General features: G+C 38.1%; 1 protein-coding gene across 1 annotated transcript in view; it reads left to right on the top strand.

Annotated features, from left to right (window-relative positions):
- Positions 1-27,562, top strand: part of ADAMTS13 (ADAM metallopeptidase with thrombospondin type 1 motif 13) — a 1,149,238-nt gene that overhangs the window by 624,716 nt on the left and 496,960 nt on the right. Inside the window, exons 16-18 of the mRNA XM_044058222.1 lie at positions 8,707-8,827; positions 14,613-14,693; positions 26,756-26,937. Coding sequence (XP_043914157.1) covers positions 8,707-8,827; positions 14,613-14,693; positions 26,756-26,937 — 384 coding nt within the window. The remainder of the gene's footprint in view (positions 1-8,706; positions 8,828-14,612; positions 14,694-26,755; positions 26,938-27,562) is intronic.

The following is a 27,562-nucleotide window of genomic DNA, read 5'->3' as shown; positions in this document are numbered from 1 at the left end:
AAGTGAACAGTAAAAATGTAAAAAACAATCATTTAACAATGTCAGGTGCTTCTTTCCACTAATCTAGCAGTTGTAATTTGATACAAATTGATAAAGAGAGTTCCACAAAAGCTGTAAGGGCTGCTGTGGAACTCTCAGCCAGCAAATTATGCTTATAACACAACATACCCATTAACTGCGCCCCATAATAAATATTTTAACGCAGGTCTTCAAAATCGTAAGTGCTGACTGCAGATATGAGTCAGAAATTGTATAAGGTTAGTTTAGAAATTAAAGTTAGCAGAAGAAATATCATGTTTCTGATGTCTATAAAGTTTCCTTAGAAGTTAAATATAAAGATGTATAATACCATTCTACTTTATGGTATCAGTATTATACAATTTCTGAAGAAAATATTGACTGGCCTTTCATTTATATGCAATCATACAAACGTTTTCTTTTTATAGAACTATTGTATACACATTCAGTGAATAAAATGGCACAATGCTTGTTTCTTACTTTACAGATTATAGTGGTATTTGCTCAGCATGTGGAAAATAAGGGCAGATGTGTAATGGAAATGTGTTATTCCTCTGGGACTATTTGTTGATCTTTATTACATGGATTATATAGCCTAATGTACGATAGGTCAGGTTTTTACCCCTTATTTTGGAGAGGATACTGCTGTAGAAAGTAGAGCTGTTTTATTACTCATTTTGTCATTACTGAAATATTGTATCACATCTTATATTATTTATATTTGCAACGTGTACTTTCATTGTTGACCTGTACTCTGTCATTTTCTTGTGGCACCTCACCTTAGTGTCATGTTTAATCATACCCTCACCTCAGGCTTTGTGACCACTGAGTGGCGCACAGCTACAGTTATCTCACTCCACAAGGGGGATCCACCTTAGATCCTGGGAACTACCGCCCCATCAGTCTGACAAGCCTGATCTGCAAGGCCATGGAACGTATTATCATGGAATTTATAAACAAAGACATTGGCAAACTTCAAACACTGGACTCCACCAGTTTGGGTTCATGAAGGGCTGATCGTGTCTCCTGAACCTGACTGACTTCTTCGAATCAGTCTCCAGAGCCATGGACAAGGGTAAGGCAGTCCACACAGCCTATCTGGACCTCACCAAGGCCTTTGACACCATCCTCCACTCTGGAATCATAGATAAACTTATTAAGCTGGACATTAATCCCTATGTCACTTGATGGGTTGCCAACTGGCTTACTGACAAAACCCACAATGTAAAAGTAGCTGACTCCAAATCCAGCTCCAGACAAGTGACAAGTGGAGTACCTCAGGGTTCAGTCCTGGGACCTCTTTTGTTTGGCATCTACTTCTCTGAAGTACTGGCCAACACTAAGGTATTCTGGCTAACAAAGTTCGCAGATGACTGCAAACTGGGAGACATTATTGTATCCCCAAATGATGTTGATACTCTACAAAAGGGCCTTACAGAAACAGATGCTTGGTGCCAGAGCCATGGGCTCAAGATCAATGCCAAGAAATGTATAGTTATCCCCTTTGGGAAAAAAACACGTACCCTTGAATTACCACATAGGTGGCAGTACACTAAACACCAAAAGTGTGATAAGAGACTTAGGAACACAGGTAGACAGTGGTCTCACCTTCAATAACCACATCGCCACAACAGTCAGGAAATCCTTCTATGTGGCACACCTCATCACTAAGAGCTTTTCATCCAGAAAAAAGGAGGTCATTGTCCCACTGTACTCATCCCTCATTAGACCCATTATAGAATACAACGCCCCATTTGGTATGTACCTCTCAAGACATCTGCAACAACTGGAAAGGCTGCAGAAATACCTCACTAAAAGAATCACAGACCTAAAGCAGATGCCCTATGCTGACCGCCTTAAAAAACTCCAGCTATACTCTGTCGCATATCGTCTACTCTGAGGCGATCTCTGCTTAACATACAAGGCCATGTCAGAGCCAGAGCTGTTGGACATGCTACACTTAAGGAAATCCCAATCCCTCAGAGCCACACACTCCAGGGATCTAAACCTTGTCATCACAATAAACAAAACATGCTGGAGGGATGGGTTCCTGACAGAGACTCCCCAGACTCTGGAATAGACTGCCCATACATGTCAAGCAGAGCGCCTCTTTGGCCCTCTTCAAAAGGAACTTTGATGATTGGATGGGAGAAAAGAAATTCACCCCGGGGATCATGTCAGTTGCCCTGCTAGACAGGTGTCCAGGGAAGTAAATAGTGTGGGAAGAAATAGCTCTAGGGCCAATAGCCTAGTACCAACCTATGAACCTATGTTTGTTTGTTTCTTATATCATTGGAGCTTTTCTCCACGGGCCTCCACTGAAAATGGACCTATGTCCAGTCAGACTGTCCTGGAAAACAAATGTTAAATAAATAACTAAAAATCTTAGTTGAATTTGAAATTTATGAATGCGCTGAAATTAAATACAAATGTTAAAAGTTAATTTTGAAAAATTTAAATATACAAGGTCCTGATTATTGTCTATAGTTACTGCAAAACAAACTATGATGTACAATCTGTCTATTCCTTCTGAAACTTGGATTTGATTTTGTTTTGTATTTATTTCAGTGATGTTATTTTGTTTAATGGTTGGAAAGTAATAAACAAAAAAAAAACAGAAGAGTGTCATAAAAGTTGCTATTGTTTGATAGAGTTTTTTTCCTAATCTAACAGTAAATCATAAATGAGCCATATTCATGCATGCATGCTGCATAATTTGCATGATAATGTGCCCTCTGCTCCCATTTGTAACATTACTTGGTCCCAGCACTTTAAGATCAGGACTGGTAACCACAGAAGGAAACATGTATGCAGATATAATTATCTAATGTGCTGAGGGTTCTACCACCAGGTGTCAGTAGTGAGGGTCCTACCTGTGCATCTCTTTCTTTTCTACCACCAGGTGTCAGTAGTGAGGGTCCTACCTGTAACATCCCTTCACTTTCCTTCCTCTTCAAGAAGTAGTGCAGGCTGTTGGCTGCCCTGTTCTACTCATTCTTTAAACTTTAATACATTGGCATCTGCTAAGTTATAAGTCACAGACAATGTAAACAAAAGATTTTCTTCACTTCCAACAAACTATTGTCCAGTGGAAACAAAAAACATGAAGCCATAGTAGAGAAGATACTTTATTTTCACACTGAGAAACTATGACTGCCACCATCTTCAGGTGCACTAAACAAAAAAAAATTGGGAACTTGCCCTCATCTGCAGGAGAGCCACTCACTCCAGGGATCTTAACTTAATCTCTGACATGAACAGGTTAAGCTGGAGAGATGGATACATCTCCCAGAAACTGCCACTTCTCTGAAGCAAGCTTCCATTTCATGTGAAATGGAGCCCCTTGCTGACCCTCTACAGACGCAACCTAGATCAATGGATGGGTGACCTCAAATTCACTCCTGGGGGGGTGCCCATGTCCCTGCTTGACAGAGGAAGTTGGTATTAACTACCATAGACCTTTACCTCTGTGAACTTCTCTCACCTAACCACCAGCAATTGGGGCAACTTGGGATAAATGTGGCTAGGCTTACAAGTGCTCTAAGGCCATTAGCCTAGTAACCTCCTATGAACCTAAGAACTGAGTGGGCCAGATTTTTATCTTCATATTTTCTGAAAGCTTATATGGATATGGAAGATACGGATGCCTGTGATTAAAAAAAAAAAAATATATATATATATATATATATATATATATATATATATATATATATATATATATATCTTTTAACCATGGCAAGTACTTCTCTAGATACACAGGCAGGCAGATTCAATCACTGGGCAGTCACTGTGGATAAATCTGTAAGACTCCAAATGTATGATTTAAAATGCAAATTGAAAACAAATCTGACTGCTCATCCAGTTATCTAGGTTTACCTTAAAGGTGGCAAGGCTGCTGCTCGGAATGACATGCAGTGAAAATTTGTTCCAGAGGTGAGGGATACACTGGGATATGGATTTATCAAACCAGTGTCTCTTATTTATCCGCTGATGACAGTTTAGTTCCTTTAACCAAGTATTTGATGTATCATTAGTTCAGCAAAAGAATAGGAAATCAAATAGGGTTGGATCTTTCATGGCACAAAAAGGCTGGACATAGATCTCCATGGAGGAGTCTGAAAGAGACTGAGTACAGAGAAAGGGCTGCAAGTCTGTCATGATAACTAAGATTTTTTAGGCCACTGATCTTTTTAGCTATGAATCTCTGGGGTCTCTCAGGTTGTGTGATATGTTTAGATAAATGCATTACAAAAGGTGTGTTATATTCACTAATGGGTCTGATAAGATATGAGTAAAGGGGAATTAAGAGTTTTTTGGATTTGGTTAGAGATGCCTTTGCAAATTAGATGGGACAGATAAAAGACTTTTTGAACTACTGTGGAGACATGATGTTCAAATGGTAAGGCATTATCAACAACAGTATCCAGATCCTTTGCAACAGTGTCTGAACAGAGGGGTGCATCTCCAATGTGGTAAATAAAACTGTTTAGTTTACCGGTATGAGCTATGCTACATTTTTGTACATTTAATTTAAGACCATTGTCATTGCACCAGTTGTTAACATGGTCTAAGCCATGTTGGAGCAATTATGAGTCAGTTGAAGATCGAATAACAGCACCCATTTAACAGTCATCTGCAAACTTAGTTAACCACAGGCAAGAAATGCTGACCTGAAGGTCTAAGAAATATATGCAAAATAGGAGAGGGTCCAAAACTGAGCCCAGTGGTACACCACTGGAAACTATTTTGCTTTCAGAAGTGGCACCTGCTACTCTAACCACATGGGTTCTGTCAGACAACCAGTTAGCTATCCATCACAAATGATAAGGATTTATATTCAGATTTACAAGTCTCTTGATAATGCTTACATGGGGAATAGTGTCAAAGGTTTTGGCCAGGTCACTGGAGCACCCCTATTCACTGCTTCAGTTACTTTTTCAAATAAATTAATGAGGTTAAAGAACCAGGACCTTCATTTCTTAAAGTTAAATTGGAGAGGGTCCAGGGTTGAGAGATTTTCAAAATCCAGATTAATGAAGTCTGAGATAATGCGCTCCGTAGCTTTACATATGAGGCTAGTGAGACTGATAGGTCTATAGTTACCAGGGTCCATGCTTGGGTCACCCTTGTGTAATGGCATTCCAGTAGCTGTTTTCCAGGCTTCAGGAATATAACCAGTAGAGAGGCTTAGATTAAAGAGTTTAAGTAGGGGCTTGGAAAGGCCATATTTGATTCTGATAATCAGGTCACTTGGTATGTTGTCAGGGTGTATGGATGAAGTATTCTTAGTTTTTTAAAGGATGTGAGAACTTGTTCCATAGTAATTAAAGGGCATGGCTGGGATTGTGGAACCTATGGGACAGCTATAATTGTGGGTGAAGTAAATTTTGAACTAATTGTTAGCTAGGATATTAGCTATTTGTTTGGGGGGATCATAGAGTTTAGCATTATTGTAGACTAGCCCAAATACTTTTGGGTGTTAGTTGTTAACTTTCTAACATAGTTAAAGAAAAATTTGCAGATATTTTTGGTTTTGGTGGGTATATTAAATTCATACTTAGCTCTGAGCTTCCTAATGGTTCCCTTAATCTCTTTGTTAGTTTGTTTAAGTGTGCTCTTAAGGTAGGTAGAATGAAACTTCTTATATGCAATAAGCAGGTTCTTTCTCTTGTTATATAATTCATAAGGATAAAGCAACTAGAAATCAGAAAATTGCGGTAACGTGAATATGGGGTTAAGAAAGGTGTACTCTATATCCCAAGTAAAAATGCTAACTTATTTAGGTAAGATGTCCCTCCCCAAAGCTTTAGTAACTATTTTACTCATGATGTGAAATAATTGGTAAATGGCAAGGACATTTTGAAGTGACAGAGAAACTGAGTGAAGTACATTACAAAGTGAGGCAAACAGGTAAAAGGAAGTTTGAAGAGATATATTATATAAATGTGTTGAAGCCTTGGTAAAATATGACATTTCTGTAATAGATACATTTGCTGATGAAGTCAAAAGACCCACAGATTGCTTTGACATAAAGACAGGAAAAATTCTGTCAGTAACCCACAAACAGAAATTTAAAGAACAGGGAATAGGGACATAGTGTCAGAATCGCCTTGCTGAGGTAATTTAATTCAGTATAACTTTGATATTTTCTCTGGTGAAAAAGTAAATCTCAAAAATATAGAATAGCAAAATCCCAATGGCAAGATGTAATGGAAGAAATTCAGAAGATGCTTACGCTGTGTGACTGTGTGCATGTGTGGGGGTCATAGTGGAACCAAAATGAGTGGAATAGTCTCAATGTATTGGTTGACAAACCAGGTGAGTTGATATTATTTCACAAGAACTTTAGAAAATTAAATAGTATGTCCAAATGTGATTTCTAACCTACACCTAGTGTGGACAAATTCATAGAAATGTTAAGTAAAACTAGATTTCTGTCCATGTAGGAATCCCTTTATCAAGTGTGACTAAGTAGAAAACATTACACTAATTAACAACACCACAACCAGCCTCTGGTGAAATGAGCAAGCTGCCAGAAAAAAAAAATCACCAGTTAGGCAATTGATACAATACAATCTGAACTGGAAAGTAATTTATTGAGCACTTTCATCACTGCAGTCAGTTGACTTCATCAGAATAAGTACGACAGGACCATCAAACACTTAATACAACTCGAGCAAAAACAATTGTGTAATTCAAAAACAACATGCTGGTCACTAAAATTACTTAATATTAATACACTGTTAATAACAAACACCAATAATAGTAAAATCATATAACTCCAAAAAGTAATCATAAATCACCTGATCTAAGTCCCAATAAACAATTAATAGAAATATTCTCCTGAAGACCTGGTAGATTATTAGTTACTGATAACATTTGACAATGAAATTCTTTAAGTTTTAACAAACTGTTCCAATCGCCAGCGCAAAGAAAAGGTAAAACTTTTTCAAGAATATAAAACAAAAACACTTACATTTTTATACTCAATGCTGTGTCTTAATAAAGCATTGGTTGAATCAGATCTTTTTAATCTATGTGTAGTAGGCATCCTTTGATCCCAAAAGATCATGGGTTTGTGCCCCTGCTGAACTGATTTGAGCAGCATCTTCTGTGGCTGTATAATCCAAACCGGGAATGGCATTCCTTTCCACATTCTGAGTAGCAGTAGGCAAATATTGGTCTGGTATCAGAGGCATGGATCATCCTGAGGGGGTTCTTATCCTCTGCTGTCCTTGCCAAGGTGGTCTCATACATAGTGAGAGCTTCCTCCACTTTCTCTTTCCAGGTAATCTTATCTAAGGTGAGATAATAGCAGGCGTCCACACTGATGGAGAGAGTGCTGAGGACATGCTTGTATATGTCCTTGTAGAGCAGTTTGGGTCACCCTTTTTGCCATTTCAAAACTCTAGGTCTCCAAAAAGTAGGTATTTCAGTATTCAGCCATTCATCATGCATGAGACATGACCCAACCAGTGCATACGCTTCTGTTTCAGGAGGGTAAACATGGTGGAGGTGCCCATCCTCTCAAGCACTGTGCTGTTAAGGATCTTGTTCTGCCATGAGATACCAAGTATGTGCCTAAGGCAATGCATTTGGAATACATTGAGCCACTGCCCTGTTTTGAGCACAAACTGGGATACAGTAATATGCTCAAAACACAAGCTGTGTAAACCTGCACCTTGGTGTACACAATAAGCTTATCATTAGCCCATACTGTCTTCCTCAACCTGAAAAATGTTGTGACTTTTCCAATGTGCTTGTTGATTCAAAATCAAGCAACAAGTTGTGAGAGATCATGGAGCCCAGATGCAAAACCTCATGGATAATCTCCATGTCATAGTCACTCACCCTGATTTATGGCTTATTGCCCACATTTTGGACCATTACCTGGGAAAACTATAGAAATGCTCATAAATCTTATTCTTTAACTGCATTCAGTCTTGCCCACAAAAGAATCATGGAGAAGTTTGACTATTAGCTGTGTATACTACTCCTTTCATATTACAATTAAAACAGCCTTTGCAATAGATCATATAGGGGTTTCAGTAAACCAAAATCCTGTCACCTACATAAATGTAGATCCACGAAGAACATGTTCCACATTTTGATATTCTCCAAGTGTCTCTAGGTACATCTACCTTCTCAAAAATAGTTTTCAAATTCTTCCCCATTTTATAAACAAAATTAATATTATTACCTAACTTTTGTCATAAAATACCATTAGACTCAATCATAATATTCCAGTTATTCTGAAGAATTGATTTCAAACCATTCTCCCAGGCCCTGATTCCAAGTTACTTGCTCTCTGTATAAGCGACTACTTACACTAAGAGCAGGCTGAAAACAGATGTTTTGGAATCTGGTCTCTGTGGTAAGCCTGTTTATAGATAGGCCTTACACCAAAGTAAGTCATTTACACTGAGAGCATGTCTTTTGAAATCAAGATAGACCTACACTGACAGCAACACTTTTGGAATCTGGCCCATAATTTCCAAAAGGTAAAATCACTGAATTTAAATAATCTTTCCCAGTATCAACATTTTCATTAGTAGAAATATTTTTACTGATAAATCTTTTCCTAACAAGGATGTCAGAAATACATCTCGTTTTATAGCTTTAATGATTAAATTCCAATAAACGGAGTCTTCAGTGTTTCTTATTTTTTTTGTTTTTGTTCTCTTACAGAAGTTTGGGTGTGATGGCATGCTGAATTCTGGGAAAAGGATGGACCACTGTGGTATATGTGGAGGAGACCACACAACATGTTCAGAACAAAATGGAACCTTCAGCAAAGGGACCCCAAAAGGTATATCAGAATGTCTGATAATAACATATGTGACTCAACATTTATATCTTAATCCTTAGCATTTTTTCCACTAGAAATGGCAAGTATTTGTTTTTTTTTTTTTACATTAAGGAGTCTCTTATTCCTTTAAGGATCTTTGAGTTTTAAAAACAGGGAATCTACCATAATTTTCCCACACAGCCAAGTAGCCTTGTTTTCATCAATTGTGCTTAGTATCCTGATTGCTAGCTCAGTACAGTAATGACCATTGTGTCCTAAATGGTTCACAGAAGGGCAGAGAGATGGCTGTCAGCAATGAGTGATAGAACGTCAAAGTGGATTTTTGTTAGTCTTTGTCTATGTATCCCAACTGATGTACAATTGTACAATGCCCTGCAGTGGTCTGGGAACATATTTGCACATGCACATCTGCAGGATGCTTGTTTGCATCAGCTTATAGCATAACAGCAAGCTACTATGACTGTGCTGTCCATAGTTATTTACTGAGATGAAGCCTTATAGCGCTGAAACATAAACCATAGGGCAATGCTGCTTAGCACAAGCTAAGATCGCTGCCTGAAACACAGTTTAATAACCCTGATCTAGAATAAAGGACAAATAATTGTATTATGCTGGGAATTTAAGAAGTCTTCCAAGGTGAAACTAAAGCTTACAAATGGAGAGCGTGGACAAAAAACAGAAGCCTGGGGGAGTTAAGAAAGATAAAAATAAACAGATTCATAGACATGTTAATCAGAATTGTGTCTAAGCTGACAAGCTTTAGACAATAAATGGCATGCAAAATACATACAAACATGAGTTGCTGTGGTTAAAGGAGAAGCAGGTTAATTTCAGAAAAGACAGATGATCAAAAATAGGGTATGTGTAAGCTGTTGGAGGAGGTAATATAACTGAAAGTGATGCAGAAGATTTGGAGAACTGCTTGTGAAGATCCAGCCTACAACTGAGAAGGTGGATAGAAAAAAGCGTAGAGTAAAGAAAATAAGTAAACATTTTTAAGGGGCAAGCTGGGGGTAATTGGTGATCTGCCTCAGTACAGTGGGGGCATGGGGATGGGGCAGAAAGCTTTGTAACCAAAGCACATGGTCTAACAAGATGCACTTTTACCCCCACCAAACAATGGATCCTTAAGAAGGCCAGGGAATCTTTTTCTTGAAGTTAGCAATCTAGATGCTCAAAATAGGACATGAGTATTCTTGAATGCTTTTCATACAGCAGTAGACCTGCAATGAGTTTAATTGGCATCCTGTTCCATGTCCTAGCTACACTAGTATGGAAGTAGTTTTGCATGATACTCATGTTATGTCTTTCCACTTGGAGAAAGCCTGTCATGACATTTTTCTATAACAGACTGAAACGAGTTTTAATGCAACTAATCTTTCTTTCACAAAATGTTCTTTTCCTAATAAATATCTTCTTTTTTGTATAATAATTCTGCAACTTCTCCAGCTTATGCATTTCACTGGTGGATAGTATGCAGAATCTCAAGCCACTTTCAAAGATGGTTCAATCAAGGCTTTAAATAATATTATACCATGACCCCCCCAAAACGTGCACGCTGATTGGCCAGCGTGCCCGTTGTAAATCGAGTTATACTAATGGAAAAAGGTCCGGTCTCCTGGACTTTTTTCCATTAGTATAACTCGGTTTTTTAAAACACTGTCTCGCTATGTTAAATGGGTTTAACATAGCGAGACAGCTTTAAAATAAGCAACGGACATCTCCGTTGCTTATTTTAAAGCTGTCTCGCCATGTTAAACCCATTTAACATAGCGAGACAGTGTTTAAAACAACAGAGAAAGCAAGATCTCTGTTGCTTTTTTTTAGTGTCTCGCTATGTTAAATGAGTTTAACATAGCGAGACAGTTTTAAAATAAGCAACGGAGATGTCCGTTGCTTTTTTTTAGTGTCTCGCTATGTTAAACTCATTTAACATAGCAAGACATAAAAAGCAACGGAGATCTTGCTTTCTCCGTTGCTTTTGCCCACAGCTCTGATGTACTGCGCAGGCGCAGTACATCAGAACTGCCGCGGATGCCAGACATCTGCGGAAGGGCAGTAAACAGGCATTATACTATGCCATTATTTAAGAAAAGTAATAGTTTCTTTTCTTAAATAATGTCATGGTATAATAGCAATAACCCACTTCTGGGTGTGGGTAATGCTAAATTTACCCACGGTTTTCTTTTTTTGGTCCCGGGCCTTCGGGACCAAACCACGCCAACCATGGGTAAATTTAGCATTACCCACACCCAGGCGTGGGTTATTGCTATAGTATTAAAACCTTTCCACTGCTACATCAAATTGCCCTCAGGATTAGTTTTACTATATAGTATTATTTTCTGTTAACCTATTTATATAAGGCCCAAATGGTTCTGTAACCAGTATTCGTAACTCCCTCTGTTCATTTGGTTTCATTAGTATAAACTCATTAACTTTATTTGGGAACTGATTATTATTAACTCCTATATGCAGGGCTATACATTTTTTTGTATTAATAGCTGTTGCATTTTGCTGCCACACATACTTATAGGTTACCCAGATGTATGCTTCTTAATTACTAAACAATTAATTAATGATGACATGCATCCTATCATTATGTCATCAAAATATTTTTATGTCTAGTACTTTTCCAAAGTAGTCAAAAAATATTAAACGAGACAAGATCCGACACTGAACCAAACCATGAGGAACTCCTGTATCGATTCTGAAGAATTTCAAAACACCATCTCTGATTCTGACTCAGGATTCTATGCCAGTTAACAATTGTTGTATCTAGTTGACCAAACATCTACTTATACTCCAACTATTTATCACCTGAAAAATGTTGCTCTCAGCTGTCACGTTAAATGCTTTTGCCATAATATATGTATGTATATATATATATATATATATATATATATATATATATATATATGTCTATTTCACATGACTGAAAACTCATTTGACTGAGACCAAAATACCTAATTTTCAAAATACTGAAAACTCATTTGACTGACTCTCATTTCACTGAAAGCTTACAATGCTGAATTTCAAAATACTACATTTTACACCATAGACATCCACACTTACAACACCAATGAATAACACTTTCCAGAACTTAAAAAATACTTATCCTCTTAACAGAAACTGGATGATATAAAACCAAACTAAGTGGGGGGGGCTATGCCCCCCACACTCCCCAATGTTGGGGGTCTGTGCCCCTCACCCCACCCATAACTATATATACTAACTCCAGTATCACACTACAGTGGGAAAAAGGGCATATACATTTTACTTACCTTAGAGTACTTTACACGCTGCCACTACTTCTGAAACGCACAAAACATATGCCATATTACTTTACATGTCGCCTCACAGTAAGACGCTGTCCGGTTCGATTCTCAGCTAGAGCTTCTTCTGAGTGGAGACATGCATGAATGGGCATACCTTCGTTGAAGGATGTGCATCAGAGATGGTAACTCTGCACGTAAAAAAATCTACTACCAATCATTAGCGGACCAGAGTTCCACTGTGCCGACCCCTAACCGGGAAAAGCTGAAAGACACGAACAAACAAACTTCCCATAAAAATGTAAAGAGACATACCCACATTTAGAAACACTTCCTACATGGCTGTTGGTATTCTGACAATCAGCACTTTAAGTTACAGTAATTCTTTTTATCACAAGCAAGTCACAGGTGAAGGGAAACCCACGTCATTTCTATGGCTTAAAAGTCAGTGAAATGAGATTCAGTCAAATGAGTTTTCAGTATTTTGAAAATTAGGTATTTTGATTTCTGTCAAATGACATTCTGTCAAATGAGTTTTCAGTCATGTGAAGTACACTCATATACACACATACATATATATATATATATATATATATAAAATGTATATATATATATATATATATATATAGAGAGAGAGAGAGACTATATGTGTGTCTATATATATATATATATATATATATATATATATAAAGAGAGAGAGAGAGAGAGAGACACACACACACACACACACACACACACACACACACACACAGATATATCCATACACATGCAAGTGGTTGAAATATCAGTTGATAGAAATATAATCTACTGGAATTGCAATTAATAAAAGCATCATACAGTCAAAAGAACCTCATATCAAATCTGATACCCAGCAGAAAAAAGTTTCAAAAAGAGTTTTTGTTAGGAGGGTCACATTCCCCTGTGAGGGAGGATGGCTTCATCTGTATAACCCCTTACTTAAATATGCTCTCTCCATGGTCAAAAAATAAATAAAAAGCATGCTTGAAGATTGAATCAGGATAAAAGGCAAAGTTCTTTGCAGAGTATTTTCTTCTCTGTCAAAGTATGAAGACTTTTTCAGAATAAAGAATCCATTCAGATGAAATCACGTTATACTGATTAATATCAGATATGTGAAACATTCTGCCTTTGACAGTGCTGTGAGCTTAACAAGCCAAAGGCATACATGATATGCACAATTTACATATTTATAAATGCTTCCAAGTTATTAACGAAACAAAAAGGAAAACTGTAATAAAGGTGGGATGAAATGAGTAGCTGACCCAGGTGCAAACTGTTAGGAAGTGCCAGTATCAGTCCCTAAATGCAATACCATGATGCAGCTTTCATGGCTGCTTAAATGACAGTTAACATGTATACATTAGGAACTGCTTTTGCTGTGATTGGTTGCTGTGTGATATACGATCTGTGGAGTGAGATTTTTAAGTGTTGCATGCTTTATCATTTTGTTTTCCTGAAGAAGTAGTAATAAAGAGATGAAAGTGTTCGACTAAGTCCTGGCTGTTGTTCCTCTTGTGGTGTGTTTGTTATATGTTAGGAACTGTAGATAGGTGCTAGTAAAGCTCTCTGCTCCAATTTAGCAAAGGTCTTTTACGCAATTTTTCAAAGCTGTGTTATACAGAAACATAATAGGTTGTTTGAAGACCTTGTTTTTCTTGAATTAAACAATGGTCAGTCAACACAGTGTAGCAAGGAACATTCATAGGTTCCTGTTGCACTTCAACAAAGGAGCTTAGTGCAGCTTTGCCTGGAGACATTTTTGCTGTTGTTGTTGCCAGCTCCTAAAAGAAGTTTTTGCACAGATCTGTCTACTCTGTGAAAATTAATCAAATAACTACTGCTCTAAATTTCAAACTGCTGAAGGCACTAAGTCTTAGTTGTTACTCCAGTTCCTCCTCCTGTAGAACGACACATTCAACCCTTCTGGTGTCAGATTTAATATTATGTAAAATGATTTTTTTCCAAATTGCTATAACTATACATAGGAGTGTTAGCTGTTTTCTGACAATTGCCCTTTGTAGTAGCTCCCTCCTGGTGACCATCATTTTTGTTGCCTCTTACATAGTGTAGCCCTTGAGTGATAATGGTTCCCTCTCCTTAATCAGTAGTACGTCACCCAGCCCAGTCATCCAGTGCTCAGCACTTTATTATAATCTTGGCATTGATACATCCCATTCTGTTTTATCTTGCTATTGTTTTTGTAGCTATCTCTTGTAAAATGTAATGTTACTAATTGTGATTCCTTGTGTGGACATCTCTAAATAGTCTGCTTGCATTCAAAGATTTACACTGTAAGTGAATCAGGCATATAAAATATTATTCACCTTACATCATTGTTGTAAAAGAATGCATTCTTCTCTACCTGCTGTTAAGTTTGTTCTCCCACATTGCTATATGGTATCATAGATGCAGTATAGTAAACAAGTAACATTTATATATATGCATTTTGACATGTACTTACTACTGATCAGTTTTCTTCTGCTTATTTACAGAATATATTACTTTTTTGACAATTCCTCTGAATTCAACAACCATCTACATCCTCAATAAGAACTCAGTATTTACACATCTTGGTGAGTAAAATATTTGTTTTGAAAATATCAATAAAAGAGAAAGGAGACACAATTGAATCATCTAAAACACTACTGTGAAACAAAGTCAATTATTCTCTGCAAAATAGAGCAAATAATATTTCTATTCTTTGTCCTATGATCATTTGCATCTAGACTTGTAAAGGTATGACAGAGCTTTTTCCTAAATTAAAATCTATACCTCTTAAGACTAAGACCAAAATAACATAACCATCGGGGGGGGGGGGGGGGGTGCTGTAAACCTGCCCTGAGATTCTCAGTCAGGTTGTGTAGTATGTAAAGCTGGTCATCACAGCTTGCATACTAAGCAATCGTATCTTGATTCATAGTCCCAATGGTTACCTAGCATTGCACTGTTAGGCAAAAGTGTTGAAGCACTATATACAAATGTGTCATTTTGGAGAGGGAGTTGAGATACTGAGGATTCTTAAGTAAGGAAACTTGCATAGTATGGGTGTCATACACTGCACACTCTGCAAGTTACTCTAAAAGGCACTGTACAATAGACGCATGTGTACACAGCTATCTTGCAGGGTGCACCTATGCATTTCAGAGGAGGGATCTGTACAGGGGAAACTGGATGGCTTTCCTATGATCGGCTTGTGACTGTGTCTATGAGTACACAGACACACACACACATGACATGAAACAAGCTGAAATACATTGATACATTGCTGTAGACAGAATTGCACAAAAACTATGAGAGGTATACACAACTTTTCTCAGGGGAGTACAGTCTGTCTTCTGTGGGTGAAAGCAGCTTGATCTTTGGTCACCTAATCAGAGTTAAATGATCATTTGTGAAACTATCAAAACCCCATCGCTATGGGCAGAATTTCTTTCTTGTGATCATAATTAAGCATCAGAAGTTTACAGAATCAGAAAACAGTTCATCTGTAGTGGAAGCTGGGAAGAACCTTTGTCTTAAAGTGAAACTCTTTCCATTTAGAACTAATCAAAATGTTTATTTGCAAACAATTTATGCAACCGGTTTGTAACCAAAGAAGGTGAATGCTGTTAGACAAGGCTTTTTCTAGGAAGACAGCCTGTAGGAAGAAAGGAGTTAAAGCTACTGATTTATTTTATCATATGAAAGTAATAACCTAAGCCTTAACTTTTCAGAATTATCATTTTATTGTTACATTTATACACTACACATGTTCTAGTTTTTCATCCATTAGAATCTGATTGCCTGAAACTGTTCATACAGCTTTGGTCAGAACAAACATATTTTCTTCATGGGGTAGTTTTTTGCGAGCTCTGCAAAACATTAATTCAGTTCATAACTGAATATCCAAATAAATTTGCCATAAAAATAACCAGAAAATAATAAAAAAAAATTTCTGAGATACAACTATTTTACTGTTTGGAGTCCCCTAAATAGGACTACATGGCTATTAGAAGAAATATTATGCCAGATTTCATTATGTAAGGCTTCTGTAAAGTGTGGGAAGTATAAGAACTATATTCAGTTTAGGTACTGAAATATATGTCCAGACATATTTGCATTGTGCTGTCATTATGTCACATCACCAGAAATTATATTTTTCTCTACGAAACTAAACTTTACTGTCAAGGGAAAGATATCACTGCCAAGAATCATTGCATTGACTGTGGAAGCATGGTCCAGTCAACTTCAGCAGTGATCTGAATATAAAAGCTTAAGAAAGGAATGACAGCATTAGGTACAATATGTTTATAAAGATCCAAGTGTATTTCTTAAGGGTTTCACTAAGATCTGTCAAAAGGTGATCTAAAATATTGTTTTTTATGCACATATTGATAGCGTGACAGTAAAAGTCTGGTAAGATGCCTCTGCTCTAGGGGCATAGAGGGATAAAGCCCTGACTACAGCTCAAGCAACCTGGGTTTGATTAGCAGATCAGGCAACTGGAGTGGCAAGGGAGGGATGGGCATTACCATCCTGGGGTGGGTGGGCATCTACAGTATCAATCCCTAGTGGAGCTTGGGGATGGCACTAGGTAGGTGTCCTACAAGGAGGGATTAAGGGTGGAGACAAGCCTGAGCTGCTGTGGAGGCTGGATAAAATGCCTCACATCTCCATTACATGCCCACCCCCACAAGTTAAAAAAATGGATCTGCAGAAAGGAGGGGAAAACAGTGGATATGGCATAAGTAAAAATCCTTCCCGGATAGATGCACAGATGAGCCAAGATCCTGCTTACCTCACTTTGCTACTGTGCCCAGCACAGACATCAGATTGAAATTCCAGGGGTTGAAGGTCAGCAGCTGGTAAATCCATCACAGATAGATTCCAGGGTGCCAGACCAGTAAGAATCAATAGCAGTGGAGTGGAACTAAATAAAAGACACTCTGCTAAGATACATTAGGCACCAACAAACTGGAACTGATAGGCAAGGTTGTTCTGGTTTGCCTAGACAGAAGTCTCTGGGCAGGTGAGCCAAGTAAATTGTTATGGTGTATATTTCTGAGTTAAAGCAAATTCAAGAAAACAACGGTATTGTCATACTTTGACCTCTCTAGTAATTGCTTTGCACTTTGTACTGCACGTTCAGCTAGGCTGTTTGACTGTGGATACTCAGGACTCCCGGTAACATGAATAAAGTACCACTCTTCTGCAAATTACAGAAATAGCTGACTGGTAAACTGGGCACCATTGTCAGAAATAACTTTGTGTGGGCAACCATGGACTGAGAAATGACGTTTCAACTTAGTAATGACAGTACTGGCTGTTAGGTTAAGTAGCAGATCAATCTTGAACCAATTCAAATAAAAGTCTACCAACACTAAGTAATGTTGACTATTCCACTCTAATATGTCAGTGGCTACTGTTGACCAAGGTAGTTCAGGAATCTGGCTTAGCTGAAGTGGCTCATTTTGCAAATGCAGTTTAATACTATTGCATACTGAACAAGATGAAAGTACTTTATCGATGTCTTTTGACAGAGAAGGCCAAAATACTAGTCATCTCATCCTTCTTTTGGTAGCTTCAAAACCTGGGTGAACACAATGCAAAATTTGGATGTACTCATGTTGAAAGGAAGTAGGAACGACAACTTTTTTGGACCTTTGAAAATGATACCATCTTCCATCAACATCTCATCACTGTAAGGAAAATAAGGTTGCACTTCTGTTGGTACACCAGATTGCTTTGACGGCCATCCAGCATTGATGATGTAGTTCAGCTTTTGCAAAATTGGATCAGTCTTTGTATGATCTTTTAACTCACCAAGTCTTGTAGTAGAAAAAGTACATACTTCCATGATATCGCAGTCAAAATTCTCTGCATCAAGCTTTTCTGTGGTATTTCTGGGAGATCTGGATAAGGTATCAGCCAGTTAAAGAAGTTTGCCTTTTGTATAGACGATTTGAAGCTGTACATTTGTAATCTGAGCATCATTCCTTGCAGTATTGCTGGAGCTGTATGCATAGGCTTCTTTAAAATAGTGACTAGAGGTTGATGATCAGTCGCAGTCTGGATAGCTCGGCCATAAATATAATCATTGAACTTCGAACATGCAAACACAATTGCCAAAAGTTCCTTCTCAGTCTGAGCATTATGCATCTCAGTTTGGATAAGAGTTTTAGAAGCATTGGCTACTGCTCTACCCTCTTGAAGAATAACTGCACCAAGACTAAACTTTGAAGCATCACAGGAAATAATTACTGGTTTGTAGACTTCATAGTATCTTAATGTTGATGCACTGGCAATTTTCTGTTTCAGGTCATCAAATGCTCTCTGGTGTTGTTCCAACCATGACGAGGTGACATTTTTGCATGTTATCTCTGTCAAGGGTGCTGATAATTCACCGAAGTCTGGTAACAACTTGCCCAAATAGTTGACCATACCAAGCAAATGCTGTAAGGCTTGGACATTGTCTGGAGCTGGCATTTCAAGAATGGCTGTTTGGATGGATTTGGTCATAAGCCTGAAGTAAATAAATGACCGACATAAATAATTTCTGATAGCCTGAATTTACATTTCAGAGGACTGAGCTTTAGATTCACTTCATGTGCTCCTTCCAGAACTTTCCCAAGGTTTCTGTTATGCTCTGCTACACCATTGCCTCCAACTAGTAAATCAGCTACTATTATAGCACACAGATAGCCTGAAAGAATTTGCTCCATTGCACTCTGAAAGACTTCACTAGCAGAATTTATTCCAAAATGCACTCTGAGACATCTGTATTTACCAAATGGCATATTGAATATAGTCATTAGTGAAGATTTGTGATCAAGCATTACTTGCCAAAACGAAGTCTTCACATCAAAGACAGAAAAAACAGTGGCATTTGGCATGAGGGTAGCAACTTCCTTGACTGTACACATAGGATGGTGGGGTCTCTTTAATGCTTTGTTTAAGTCTCTTGGGTCAATACATATTCTGATTTCATCTGAGCTTTTCTTATGAGCGACCACCATGAAGACACCCGTTCAGTTGGTTCTGTCACTGGACAAATCACACTTTGCTGCATCATTTTTATCTAACTCGACTTTGACTCTGTCCTGCATAGCTATCAGAACTCATTTCACTGGTCTGACCACTGGACTGACCTCTGGATCTAATTTAATGTAGTACAGAACTGGAAGTTTACCTAGCTTGTCTTCGAAAATATCAGCATACTCTGTGAAAATAGCATCGGTGAAACTGGAACTAAGATATTTGCTTACATGATGAAGTTCTTTGGTAAAAGAAAGCAGTTTCATTTTTAAACTGTCTCTGTGACCTAATAATGACTGTACAGGCCTTATGACTACATAAAATTGAGAGCTGTAACTGTTCCAAGCTGAATAGCATGAAAGCACTACTGAGCCTTTGGTTGGAATCTTTTCACCTCCATAAGCAACAAGCTTCACACAATTGGCCAAATTAAGTTGCTCACCAGATCTTACTCTAGCAAATGTTTCTGCTGACATAACATTGCACTTTGAACCAGTGTCCACTTTGAGCTCTGTGGTTTTACCATTAATTAGGACAATGCAAAACACTTAATTTTTTGCCAACAAATCTACTGCATTAACCTTTCACCAACCACTGATACACCATCTACATAGAAAGTAGAGTTGTAGCTTTCTATATGATCAACTTACTTTTTTGAGTGTCCTTTCTTAATAAATGAATGAGGCTTTCTTGATTTGCAAAGCTTTTGAAAGTGGTTCCATTTTTACACTTGTGGTATTGCTGACCAAATGCTAAGCACTTTTCTCTTTTGTGACTTGTGATTGGCACCACAATTGGGACAGTTAACAATGAGACCTAACTTGAGTTTTGCTGACTCTCCCTTGTGCTGCACTGAGCATGTCCATTTTACTGAGCTAGTCTTAGAACTTGCTGGAAAGGTATGGGCTCTTCCTGGAAATCCTACAGAGGCTGCAGTTGCCATGTGCTTAGTTCTGTTTCTGTTATCCTCATGATACATGCTGCATGCTGTCTGAATTTACTCTAGAGGCTGCTAACACCATGCTCTTATCACTTGCAAGCATATTTATGTGCTTTTCTGTATTTGACAAATCTCTATAGCTTTGCTCAACATTAAATCACTGTCTTGAAGCAAAATCTTTTTCACTGCAGCATTATTAACATCACACACAAGCCTGTCCTTTATCAACTCACCTTTCAAAACACCAATTCTGCACATGTTAGCTTTGTTTCTCAAGTCAGTAATGTAAGCTGTAAAAGTTTCACCTGGCTTTTGGTCTCTTGTATAAAATAAGTGCCTCTACAATGTAATATTTGTCTGGAGGTTACACATTTCTCTAAATTTAAGTTTCAGGCAGTCAGGGTCCTCCATTGATTCAGCTTGTAGAACAATATGATGGTTTTCCCCTTTTCCTGCATATACTGCTGATGTATACACAATGAACGCTCTCTTTCAATGCCTTCTGTCTCCACTAATTTAAGCAGAATAAATGCCCTCATATGTGCATCTTTATCAGAAAAAACTGCTTGTATGAAAATATATTCCTGCTCAAATCCTCTCCAGTTCTCTGTAATATTATGATCAAACACAAGTGGTCTGGGTCTGCAAAATGTCTCTGCCATGCCAACACACAGTAATAAAGGCCCTTGGAATTATGCACAAACACACACACATATATGCCAACATGTTATGCCAAAAACTTGTAATTATGTTCAACAGCACAATAGACTCTCTGAAATAACTACACTTTGTGAAATAAGTCTCTGTAGCACAAGAAGACTTTGAAATCACTGTACGTTTTGAAACCACCCTTATCAGTGTAAGAAACACTTCAAAATTACTCCACCTTGCAAAATAACTGTGCACAGCACAATAAACTTCTCAAAATGACTGCACTTTGCAAAATAACTCTGTACAGTGTAAGAAACACTTTGAAATGACTGCACTCTATTAAATAACTGTACTCTGCACTGTAATAAAGTACACACTGCAAACACTTTGCATACTCTGAGATCCTTCAAATAACTCTAGTTAGACTTTGAATAGCTTGAGTCAATATGAAATAGTAGCTCATATAAAAAAAGTGGTTGTTTACTAAAAAAATGCAGTTGCTTTGCTTTTCCATGCTCATTTTGCCCTTTTATTGTACTCATTATGCTCATTTTATTTCTATAGGTTCATAGGTTTATACTAGGCTATCTGCCCTAGGGCATTTATAAGCCTAGCCAGAGTGTGTTTGGCTTACGCCACCCATTTTAAATTAATTTTGCTATGCCCTTTTTTGAGGTTAGTATACTGTGCCTCTGTCTAACAGTGACACAGAAGTGATACCTGGGGTAAACCTACGATCTTACATCCACTCATCAAGATTCCTCTTGAAGAAAGTCAATGAGGAACTCTGGCTAACCTGGACTGGGATTTTATTCCAGAGTGAAGGGAGCCTCTGGGTTATGAATCTGTCCCTCCAGCATGTCCTATTTATTTTAGTGCTGAGGTTCAAGTCTCTCGAGCGCGTAGCTAGATGGGATTTGGATTTTCTGAGGTGCAGCATGTCCATTAATTCCGGGTTGGACATGGCTTTATACGTCAGGCACAGATCGCCTCTGAGCAGGTGGTATGCCACTGAGTAGAGCTGGAGTTTCTTTAACCGGGCAGCATATGGCATCTGTTTGAGCCCTTTGATCCTCTTGGTGAGGTACTTTTGGGGTCTTTCCAGTTGCTGCAGGGTTCTGGTAAGGTACATCCCAAAAGGGGCATTGTACTCAATGATGGGCCTGATCAGGGATGAGTAAAGAGGCACGATGACCGCCCCTGATCTAGATGTGAATCACTTCATGATTAGGTGGGCTATATAAAATATTTTTCTAACCACTTTGGCCACGTGGTTGTCAAATGAGAGACTGCTATCAACTTGGGTCCCCAGGTCCCTAATTACTTCTTCTGTACTTAATGGATTACCACCTATGTGGTAATTTGTGGGCACTTTGTTTTTGCCAAAGGGGATGACTATACACTTTTTGGCGTTTAGCTTGAGGCCATGGCTCTGGCACCAGTTGTCTGTTTCTATGAGGCCCTTTTGGAGGATGCTTGTGTCAGCTGGAGAGTCGATTATGGTGCCCAGTTTGCAGTCATCTGTGAACTTGGTCAGCCACAGTCCTTCCATGTTGGCCTGTACCTGCGAGAAATATATACCGAACAAGAGAGGTCCCAGGACTGAGCCTTGTGGAATGCCACTTGTAACTGGTTTGGAGTCTGACATGGCTCCAGCAATTCTAACCATGTGGGTTCTGTCCTTGAGCCAGTTTGCAACCCATCTAGTGACATAGGGGTTTATATTTAAGCTGGTGAGCTTATCTATAATGCCCGAGTGGGGTATTGTATTGAAGGCTTTTGCGAGGTCCAGGTAGGCTGTGTGGACTACCTTCCCCTAGTTAATGGCCTTGGTGACTGTTTCAAAGAAATCGACCAGGTTTAAGAGGCAGGATCTGCCCTTAACAAAGCTGAACTGGGTAGGATCCAGTGTCTGTAGGTCCCCAATATCTTTATTTATGAGGTCCATGATGATCCTTTCCATAGCTTTGCAGACCAAGCTAGTCAGGCTTATGGGGCGATAGTTTCCAGGATCCGTTGAGGCACCACCTTTGTGGAGAGGGACCACTGTTGCTGTACGCCACTCTTTGGGCACATATCCTGTAGTAAGGCTGAGATTGAACGATAGTTTTATGTTTGGGTTTAGCTCTTCTTGGAGTTCATGTAGGATGCCGCCCGGGACGCCGTCTGGTCCCATTGATGCTGTGTTTCTTGCTTTGGAGAGGGCGGCTCTTACCTGAGATGTCAGGGGGGCAGCACTTTGCTGGGATAGATATTTGCCCTTTTGGTGGGGAGGGGGGGAGAAGTTTGCACTGAACCTGCCAGCTAGGATGTTGGCAATGTCTGTGGGTTCAGTGCATTTTTTGTCAATTTGGATTAATTGTGAGCATATCTGGGAATTCCCACCCAGGTTCCTAACATAATTAAAGAAAGCCTTGTGATTATCCTTAGTGTCCTGTGCAATTTTTCTCTCGAAGCTGGCCTTAGACGATTTTATGAGTGCCCATTACTATCATGCTCATTATACTTTTACTGTACTTGTTTTAGTTTTAACATGCTCATTCTGCAAATCAGAAGTAGTTCTGAATGCTCTCATAAGTATTTAGAATAATTTTACCAGATGTCATGGCTTCGAACATTTTGTTTAATCAGTAATGTGCTTTGTGCTTTTTGTTTGATTAATAATGTGTTTTGTGCTTTGCACATGCTTTGTATCACTTTTTTTATGAACTAAATCATCAGTGCAAGTTTTTTTATTACTTGAAAGTAATTTCTGAGCTTTTTCAATTGTTTGAGCAGGTTGGGACGAAACTTCTAACACCATGTCATTCGGGTACACCACTCCTGGTACCATGTCATTCAGGTACACTACTTCTAACACCATATCTTTCAGATATGCCACTCCTGGCACCATGTTGTTCAGTTATCCCACGTCTGACACCATGTCGCTTGTCCATTCATGATAAAACAGACAAAATGTTATGGGGTTCAGTTCAAGCAGCTTTATTACATACAAACTCATCAGGATCGAGGTTTAGCAACTTAAACAAATAAACAGAATGACTACTGCTCTCATACATGCTAATATTCTGGCTGTTTACTCAAAATGGCATTGCTGCATGCATGTGCTCTCTATTTATAAGCAAGTGCCCTCACTTTGAAATGCTTAAAGTCACAACACATGCTCTGTTCTACAGATGGTTGCCAAAGATATTTGGGAAGGTTCCAGCAATGGAATATTTATGTTGGTCTGAAACTAGTATCCAGCCCAAGGTTGACTTGGTTTGTTTATTTACTATACGCGTGGGGTCTGTGATGAGTTATGTATACCTTTGCAGGTTTATGCTATTTGATGGAGAGTTGGAGATAAGAGTTTTCCAATTTATATCAGTATCACCAATAATGGTGGTTTAATTGGATATATTAAGTGTTGTCCAGGATATAAAGTCTTCCAGAAAAGGGATACTTTGGCCTGGAGGAATATAAAGTACAGCAATACATATTTTTTTACTGCTGTTAATTGTAGGCTTGCTAGTAATAGTTCTATATTTCCAAAGTTTAGCACAGGTTTGGGAAAGAGTGTAATAGTTAAGGACTCACAGTAGATTAATGATACTCCCCCACCTTCTTTGTGGAGTTGATCATTTCTGAGAATATTGTATCCTGTTGGGATTATTTCACTGTGCGATGCATGTAGTTTCAGTCAGGCTTCTGTGACTGCTACAATATCAGGGGAGTAATGGAAAACCCAGGCTAGAAATTCTATAGTTTTGTTACAGATACTGCATACATTTATTGTTATTATGCATAGGATTTTAGTAACAGAAGGTTTGTTAGGAGATGGAGAGTTAATAGGTCCAGCATTGGGGTGAATATCTCCACATTGAGACAGAACCTGGAAATGATTTGTAAGGATGTAAAGATGCTGAGTTAATGAGAGAGGCCTGAGCAGGGCATAATGAGTTTATTTTAGTTTGATATTAACAGGAGAGAGTTTTAGTTTTGTTAGGTGAAAATAGAAGCAATTGAATAAAGAAGGCGAGATGTCTGAGAAACTGTTTGCATTAGCATTGGGTGGTAAGTACAATGTGGGAGATTTTGGAGATGGTAAATAAGATAAGGTATGGGAGGAGGTAGAATGGGATAGAACATGTAGAGAGGCAGGAAGGGTCATCAGGAGGATACAGAATTTTATGGTGTAGGACATATGTATTGAATGAGATAAAGTGAAATATAGGATGGATAGGATGGAGTATTTCAGGAAGTGGTGAGATTGGTGAGAGGGTTTAGTGAAAAGGGAACCTGAGGGTGGATATACAGGAGGAGTTAGGGGAGGATATTGCTAATAGTATCAGGGAGATTATCGATTGACAGAGATGTGGAGAGGAGTTTACAAGAAGTCTAAATGTAATTGAAGAGGGGGTGGGTGGGAATGGGGGGTAGGGTAGGGGGAGCAAAGTGAGCCCGGAGTGAAGTGGAGGGTGAATGTAGCGGGTTGCGCCCACTCTCTGATAGATTAGAATAACAAAGAAATCTATCTCAAACCTTGAAAACAATAAGGTAAGTGAATTGGGGTCTAGAATTTAGCTAAAGAAATTGTTAGGTGAGAGAAAACACAATCCAGGACAATACAAAAAGAAGTAGAAGTCAGATCCACTACACACTTGCATTTTTGGAGGAAGATAAGAGCTAAGTATTTCCAGAAGTATTTTAATGGTGTTCTAATAGGAGAGATTACTGTCGCTAAGGGTAGGGGCAAGACAAAGTGAAATGATAGAGGTGACTGAGGTTCCCTAGCAGCATGCTCCCAAACAGCTAAACAGGTAGTCAGATGTTATTTAGTAGGGAACTTAACATATATTAGCTCAATTTCTTGGATGTTCTATGTCACCTGTGCTGCAGACAGTGGTACCTGGTCACTTTGATATAGGGTAGAGCCTCTGGAGGGTTTATGTCTCAAATACAGAGGTTAGGGGACATTAGTTTAATTTCTTGGATGTTCTAAAACAGTAGGTAGTCTGCAGTTAAGTTAAAAATGGAATATACTCCATTTTTAACTCCACTGTGGACTACCTACTATTTTATTATTTTGTAGTATGTATTTTAAAGTTCAAATTTTCTTAGTGAACTAGGTGCATAACATATTTCAAGGAGTGAACTTCACATCCTACACACTGCAAAGTTTCTGTTTGGTTTATTTTTGACCCAGTATAGGTTGCATACTGGGTTTCTGAGACTTTAAGAGATACCACATATTTTCTTTTTTATTTAGATTCTTTAGCATACAATATATTGGATTTGGAGGAAATCTTATAACACTTTGATTCACTCTCATTGTTTGATTCACTCTCAAATCATATGACCTACCACATTTTAAAGTTGTTAAATAAGGAAAAGCCTAAATAACAAGGTATTTATTTTCCTTACATTTTATGTCCTTGATCAATTACAAAATTATGCATATAGCAATAAAGAAATACAAAATAACATTACATAGCCTTTTAACAGTGCACTGCCTAGATGTTCCCTGCCTTTACATCATAAGCATATGGCTAAGTTTTAAGATTAGAAGTAAATACATAAGTACAGTCTTTGCAAGGTTTAAATTAAGGAACAATCTTTCTTTATAACAATAATCTACTTAAAATAATTTTGTGTTGTCCAGCAGGCACCATATGTGGTGTAAAACTTTTTTTTAAGTGTGGATAAATAATTTTACTTCATCAATGATATAGCATGCCTGAGTGTGTGAGTTTGCACACATATGCACATGTGTGTATATGTGTAGTTTAGTAACAAAGTGTAGACAAAAGGCATACTTTGTATAAGCCGTGCTGTCGATGGTAATTATTTAATTTTATTAGCTGACTTTAATATTGTACACTCCTTCTTTTATGAATAACTTGGCAAAACGTCTTCATACTTGTAAAAGTTTCTTTGCCTTTCTGTAAAATGCATAAAAAAGATCATTGGATAGCAAGGTTTTCATAACAACATAAAAATATGTTTGTCACAATATTTTAAAAGAAATTTTATATTTTCACTCAACAGCTGTGAAAGTGAATAATAAATACATGGTTGCAGGAAAAGGAAGCATTTCTTCAAATATTACATACCCTTCAGTTTTGGAAGACCAGCAGATTAACTACCATATCTACTTAACCGAGGACAACATACCAGATAGTGAAGACATCTACATTCCTGGGCCAGTACAAGAAACTATTGAAATACAGGTACTATAATAACAAAAAAATATGGAAAGAAATATTTCTCCACCCCTTCCCCCCAGTTCAAGGCTGCATAGCAACTTAAGAACCCAACATAGTACTAGGCTACTGAGTAAAAGTAGCTGAATCACAGCTAACTGAATACTTTATGACTTCGGAAAGAAAACAGTGAAACTGAACATCTGTTGTCCTGAATCTGAAAGCTGTTGTTTCAGAGTACAACTTCCTCTGACCACCCTCTGAAGGAAAATATCTCCCATACCCCCACTTAAATGTTATTCTTTTTCTGAGGTTGCACAGCCTTAACACACACTTGTGTCACTTTGAAGTAAAAATAATAATTAAGGGGGCATGAGTACATTTATTTATTTATTTATTTTAGAAAATGTGGCTTTGTAGAAAAATGTGTTTCATTGAACATAGACTGCAAACATGTTTATTTAATTCAAGTGTCAATAAGCTGGTTTTCTTTTTTTAAGCCTAATAGATTTAGTATCACTGCAGAATGCATTTGAAAAGCATCAGAAGATGCCAAACAATTTTCAGTGTGGCCTTGTTGGCAGCAGTATTTGGGTTAGGTAAGAGCAATATTTCTTAAACCAAACCAATTCCAATGCCAGGTAAGAAATCT

The sequence above is a fragment of the Protopterus annectens genome, chromosome 16.part0 (genome assembly GCF_019279795.1).
Source record: "Protopterus annectens isolate FY-2018-M chromosome 16.part0, PAN1.0, whole genome shotgun sequence".
In the NCBI taxonomy this organism is placed as follows: Eukaryota; Metazoa; Chordata; order Ceratodontiformes; family Protopteridae; genus Protopterus; species Protopterus annectens.
This window is presented reverse-complemented; position numbering and strand designations above follow the sequence as displayed.